Source organism: Trachymyrmex cornetzi, unplaced genomic scaffold (assembly GCF_001594075.2).
Source record: "Trachymyrmex cornetzi isolate Tcor2-1 unplaced genomic scaffold, Tcor1.1 scaffold794, whole genome shotgun sequence".
Taxonomy (NCBI): Eukaryota; Metazoa; Arthropoda; class Insecta; order Hymenoptera; family Formicidae; genus Trachymyrmex; species Trachymyrmex cornetzi.
The window spans coordinates 12472-19431 of NW_017300129.1; the positions used below are offsets into that span (position 1 = coordinate 12472).

At 32.2% G+C, this 6960-nt stretch overlaps 1 protein-coding gene across 1 annotated transcript in view; it reads right to left on the bottom strand.

Moving 5' to 3' along the window:
- Window positions 1-3507: 3507 nt before the first annotated feature.
- The window catches only part of LOC108768412 (elongation of very long chain fatty acids protein 1), a gene marked incomplete at its 3' end in the record, with an annotated part of 46924 nt that continues 43471 nt past the window's right edge, over window positions 3508-6960 (bottom strand). The window contains exon 2 of the mRNA XM_018518825.1: window positions 3508-3776. Coding sequence (XP_018374327.1) covers window positions 3508-3776 — 269 coding nt within the window. The remainder of the gene's footprint in view (window positions 3777-6960) is intronic.

Sequence of the window (6960 nt, forward strand, 5' to 3'; positions counted from 1 at the left end):
ACGGTTTGATAGGTGAGTGATTTTTCTAAAGTTTTTATTTATTTTACATTCTTCCTTTATACCTTAATAATGGTTGGATTATAATCCATAAATAATTATTTATATAGAGAGAGAGAATTCATTTTCAATTTATTTGGTCGCCTGATCTGTTAACCTGGTGTCTTTATAAATGAAGCGGAATGATTGGGCACTCTCCCATCTGACCAGCTAAGAATTTTGGTTGTATATGGATCAGATCTGAGGATGGCTCGAATGTAAGACGAAACGTCTGATTTTTTCGAATTTAATAAATCATTAACTCGCACGACTTACCGCGAAAAAACTCTCATTAGCCTGTTCTCTGTTTATATTTTGACTTTCTCGAGAGTTTACTTGTATTTCTTATGTTTAACGTTAAACTATTAAAACATTTACATTCCAAGTCTTGCAATACTATATTAGCTATGGTAGGTGATAGCGGAGAGCCCATTGGAATGCCAAATGTTTGTCTATAGAAAGTGTTATTAAACGTAAAATAAGTAGAATCCAATACTAATTGTATGGCTATACAATTAGTATTGGAATATATAATAAACTCCTTTTTGTTTAGAATCGTTTTCTTTTTTATTTCATCCCATATACACTACTCACAAAAATTAGAGGAACACTTAATTTTTTGTAAAAATTAGACAAAATTTAGGCAGCTGTAACTTCGTTAAAAATGAATGAAATTTGAATTTAAAAAAAGAGTATTAACGCTTAAAATTTCTATTTTCGAAAGGTTACTATTTTTTATTAGTTTCTGCGAGTTTAGTAATTTTTACGCATAGAAAACTATAAACTGAACGAAACGAGAAATTTTTATCTCACTTTGTGGACTTGTCACGTGCGAAGAAAAAATCTGCGAAAATTTTCTATTCTCTCATATAAAAGCTTGAAGTTTTCCCTACAAAATCGTTTTTTAAAAATGTTTCTACGATTTTCTGTTACTGAATTATCGTGGAATAAGTACAAAGTGAGTACTTTGACTTTGATTGCTCATTATTCCGTTAAAAATCATTGTATCGCAATTTTAAAAAAAGATTTTTAAAGCTAAAACTTTGCTCTATCTGATGGTGTTGTTGCCAAAATTTTTTATGATACACGTAAATATAATACAAATGATTTAAAATATCGTAAAATTAGCAATTTTTCCCTTTTTTATTTTCACTCAGAAAAAAATTGTGTGGATCAACAAAAATTTTTCTTCACGTTTTTTTGTGCTTCTAAGTAGTATCCTGCATTTATAAAAAATTCGTTGCATAGCTATGAGATTCTTTTCGTGGTGGCCACTATGGTTTTATGATACAAAACGTACAAAAAAATTCGAAAATTGCTTAATTTCAGTGGAAAAAAAAGAAAAAAAGAAAAAAATAAAGTTTAATTAACGTTGAAAAATGAATTTCTATTGTATCGACACTATACTGATTTTTATTAAGCGTCGGTATGAATAAATTTGTTTTTTTTTTTCACTGAAATTTGAAAAGATACCGCCGGCGTTAGCGTTATCCAAAGCGTACCACGAGGAGGTCGGACGGTCGGATTTACGCTTCGTTGTGTGCGTGATTGAGTGTGTGTATATGTGTGTGATTGTGTGTGTGTCACAGCAGAGATAAGGACCCCACGGTTCGTCACTTCCGCAGTATTTACTGACTCCAAACCCTCTCTGCCGTGTGTGTATTTGAAATGTATGCATGATAAGATTAAAATTCATGTTGTTTTTCATATACTGTTTTCAAATACTGTTAGTACCGAAAATCTACAATATGAGTAATTATCAAATTAAAAAGGTTCAATTGGGCTCTCAAAATATAATCAAATAAGAGCTCTGATAAGCGAACCTAAATCAGCGATGTTGGGATAGTTTTCGCGTACTCTACGTTCTAACATATCCCAAATATGCTCGATCGAGCTCTTACGCGAACCTGGCAGCGATTCCACAAATAGCAATACGTCGTTGCATCAATATGCGAAACCGACTGCGTGCAGTCATTTTAAATAGAGGCGGAAATACGCGTTATTAAACTTATCCTTTCAGGATATGTTTCGATACTGTTAGTACTGAAAATAGTTCACGTATAATTACTCATATTGTAAATTTTTGGTACTAACAGTATTGAAAAACAACATGAATTTTAATCTTATCATGCATACATTTCAAATACACACACGGCAGAGAGGGTTTGGAGTCAGTAAATACTGCGGAAGTGACGAACCGTGGGGTCCTTATCTCTGCTGTGACACACACACACACACACACACACACACACACACACTCAATCACGCACACAACGAAGCGTAAATCCGACCGTCCGACCTCCTCGTAGTACGCTTTGGATAACGCTAACGCCGGCGGTATCTTTTCAAATTTCAGTGAAAAAAAAACAAATTTATTCATACTGACGCTTAATAAAAATCAGTGTCGATACAATAGAAATTCATTTTTCAACGTTAATTGAACTTTATTTTTTTTTTCTTTTTTTTCCACTGAAATTAAGCAATTTTCGAATTTTTTTTTACGTTTTGTATCATAAAACCATAGTGGCCACCACGAAAAGAATCTCATAGCTATGCAACGAATTTTTTATAAATGCAGGATACTTAGAAGCACAAAAAAACGTGAAGAATAAATTTTTGTTGATCCACACAATTTTTTCTGAGTGAAAATGAAAAAGGGAAAAATTGCTAATTTTACGATATTTTAAATCGTTTGTATTATATTTACGTGTTTCATAAAAAGTTTTGGCAACAACACCATCAGATAGAGCAAAGTTTTATCTTTAAAAATCTTTTTTTAAAATTGCGGTACGATGATTTTTAACGGAATAATGAGCAATCAAAGTCAAAGTACTCACTTTGTACTTATTCCACGATAATTCAGTAACAGAAAATCGTAGAAACATTTTTAAAAAACGATTTTGTAGGGAAAACTTCAAGCTTTTATATGAGAGAATAGAAAATTTTCGCAGATATTTTCTTCGCACGTGACAAGTCCACAAAGTGAGATAAAAATTTCTCGTTTCGTTCAGTTTATAGTTTTCTATGCGTAAAAATTACTAAATTCGCAGAAACTAATAAAAAATAGTAACCTTTCGAAAATAGAAATTTTAAGCGTTAATACTCTTTTTTTAAATTCAAATTTCATTCATTTTTAACGAAGTTGCAGCTGCCTAAATTTTGTCTAATTTTTACAAAAAATTAAGTGTTTCTCTAATTTTTGTGAGTAGTGTATATGTGTATTACATGTTTTATAACATATTTTTATCATATTATATTTATGTATTTATGTGTCAGAAAAGAATTTCTCATAATGTCCAAATAAAGGACAGTAAAGGACAATATTGAAAAATAAATTACAAAATTGAGTTTTGGAGGAACGAATAAATACAAAGTACAGTTACTTAAAATATAGGACTATCCTTTACAATAACGGATGTGTAGTCATCATACTTATATTATTCCGAAAAGAAGTAATTTATAAATTATTACCCTCATTGGAATATAATTGTAGGTATAATCGAAAATAGGGCACATTAATTTGGTTGAAAACAAACCACTGTCAATAAGGTCGTATGTTAACCACGCATTTGCCATAATTTGAACGATATTATACAACTTCATAAACTTCTTTAATGAATATGGCTGTCTGTTCTTCATGAATCGGGGCCCGTAGCTGAACACGAAGTACAAGTATGCCAATATTATCAATGGTACTTGATAGGAAGAAGCGATTAACGGTAGATCGGCTACCCGTGGATCTGAAAATCAAATACATTGAAAGATTTATGAACATCTATCAAACAATAAAAAGAAAAGACAAAAATATTATTATGGCAATAGGAAACGATCAATTATTAAGACATTGCATTTTTATTAGTATTTAAGTTTTCGGCGTATATAAAATAAAATTGAATCGATACGCTACAATATCAGAATTGGCGAATTATGGATGTTTTGCAATTATTTATTAAGGAGGGTGGATAAAAATTGTCGATTTTTGTTCCCAATCGAGAAGTGAAATATGTATGTTTTTTTATAGTTTTTGAGCTGCAGAATCACATGGAGAAATCAGTTTTTCATAAATATGAAGGGAACATGTAACAATGAGATTGAAGTGAATTTAAATTAGCATACCCAAATAACACAGCAGCGCTAGCAAAACGCTAAAAAGGTGATTATATGCGTTTTTTTAGCACTTTGTTAACGCTTTGTAAGCGCCGTGTGCTACTTGGGTAAGATTTTTGTCATGAAAATGAAATACATAAAGATCCTTTTTAATATTTTAACTCTTAAAAGCTATCAAATATATAACATTTTGTTATGATATAGTTGAAATAAAGAAGGAAACAAACGTACGGAAACTCGAAGGATGTAAAACGAGAATCAGATGCACGCGTTTTGCACGTCATCTTCCCGCCTTCTTAAACTCTAAACTCTTAAAGCTTCTAAACTTCAGGCTCATAAATCTTAATCTGAAAACCCAGATACTTCAGTTTCATACGATTAAACTCTAGATATATAAATCCCAGTCCATTAATAACAATTAAATTATCAATTTAATGCGATTATAGTTGACCTTTGATATCAATTCTACTCATACCGTCGGTATCAGCATTACTTAATGTACACCGCGAGGAGGTCGCGCGATCGGTTTTTGCACATCATTTGGCTCTAAAAAGGACCAATTCTAATTCATATTTTGAGAATCACGGATCCTGATTTGTGCTAGTTATCGATATCCTTGTCTAGCATATGGCAATGCTCGGTCTATCTATACTATGTCTATGATTTATATATATTCAAGGTATATAATATCTGTACAATATGGATGTTAAGATTAATTAGATGAGATTATGTTATTTCAGATTATATATCGTTATGTGCAGGGCCGTGCAAAGAGTTACTGAAATCCTACTGCAAAGATAAATATGTGGGGCCCTACCTTTTCATAAAGTTCGTATTAAAAAAAGTAATATTATTAAGGCTCAATAAATTTAAAAAACTTTAGAAGGCAAAAGGGCTACGAGCCTGAAATTTTGTCGTTAAAAATATAAAGTTTGAAATAAAAATAATACATCACATATAATTATATTTTAACAAGTTTAATGTGATGGTAAATAGAACAATTTAACGCAAAAATAAACAAACGTTTCGATCCATATCGGATCATTATCAATGTTATATATAAACATAAAACAATACAATATTACAAGAATATAAAAATTATATAATCGCTCTAGATCGCAAACTTAAATGTAAGTAAATGGAAGAACTTGAGATGTAATAAGTCAGTATGTATGTTCCAATCCGGCAACAATTTAAATCTTTCGGCATTGTGTGTGGAAAAATTAATTTAATGTCTGCTAAAAATTTACTAAATGTAGCAAAACACAAATGTTGACAAAAAAATTCAGTAAACATTAGGTTCTTAAATAATATTAAGTAGAAAGTACAATATGACAAAAATTGAGTAAAATTAAATTGAAGTAATTAATAAAACTAAACAAATATGTACAAAAAAATGATCTAAGAAAGAAAAAATAAATGTGTAATAACCGATGTAATATGGAACAAAAAAATAAACATAAAAAAAAATATTGATCTTTGAAATAAACACTATTCGAAATATGTCATAATTAATGTACAAAAATGAGTAATTGGTTAAAAAATTAATAATAATATACCTTAACTATCATAAATCGTAGTATTATAGAGTGTTCTCTCAATAATTCGTAAGATCGTGTATAACATAGTGTTTCTTCCATAATCACAGTTAAGCGACGAGAGCCAAAAGAACATCTCACATATATGTACAGAAAACAAGTGTATTAAAAAACGTATTAAAAAAGCTTTAAAGGATTTAGAAAGTAAACGAAAACAGAATAATTAAAATTATATATATTTATTTCGTTATATATGATTACATATATGTATGTTACATCCAAGCTCCGCACGTATGGAAGGAGTGAACGCAACAGGAACCGAATTTTAGATCCATTTGATCGTATTCAGACTTTTGACCGCAAGGGGGCTGTGGGGAAGGATCTACGCAAATCGAGAGGCACTTCGCTTCGTCCCGAGGCTCTTAAGGAGTCGGGGATCGGGAGGATGAAGTGGAAATCTCACGCTAAGTGACAAAGAAGCTTCTCGACGGTCAAATTGAAGAGGATATGCTGCAATCTTGGATTCGAACACGATAGAATAATTGCGTAATGTTGAAATTAACACTTGAACATCGCTGATAATGGCTAGAACTGAATCGAAACGTTCGATATTATATTAATATACATGTAATACGATATTATAATACTAATATACATGTAAAATCTAAGAAATATAATTTATATGTAACGCTTAAATAACGGCTTCACAATTATGCTCTCAATCGCCTGGATCAATATATTTATTTGTTATCTCGAGAACTCAATTTTATCATATTTGAAATAAAATAATGAAGTGAAACAAAGAAAGTAGAGGAGAGGGAAACCGGAGAAATAGAAAAGTGCTGACTTACTACTGAGATGCACAGAACTCGGTACAACGCGACGGGGCCCTGTTGACGGATACCGCTGGCTTCTCGATGGTGATCTTCCGGTCAGGTGTGCGAGAGTAGTATGTGGGCAGCCATGGAGCGTCAAAACAAACCCCCACCACTTCACCCCTGGCGTCAAAACAAATCCCCCTCCACTTCCCCCTAGACGACTAGAGGGGCCTGTCTGGAAAATGGGAGCGCTCTGACTGGTTGGTGACGCGAGGGTGGAGTAATGAGGTAATTAAATGGCGCGTTACGATTGATTCCCTTCATGGTGGTCCACGCTACGATTGGTTCGCTCCATGGCTGCCCGCGCTACGATTGGTGAGGAAGAGTTCGAGTTGAGTGAGAGAGAGAGAGAGAGTGAAAATGAAAATGAAAAACCGCCAAGTCCGAGAAAATGGCGGAGG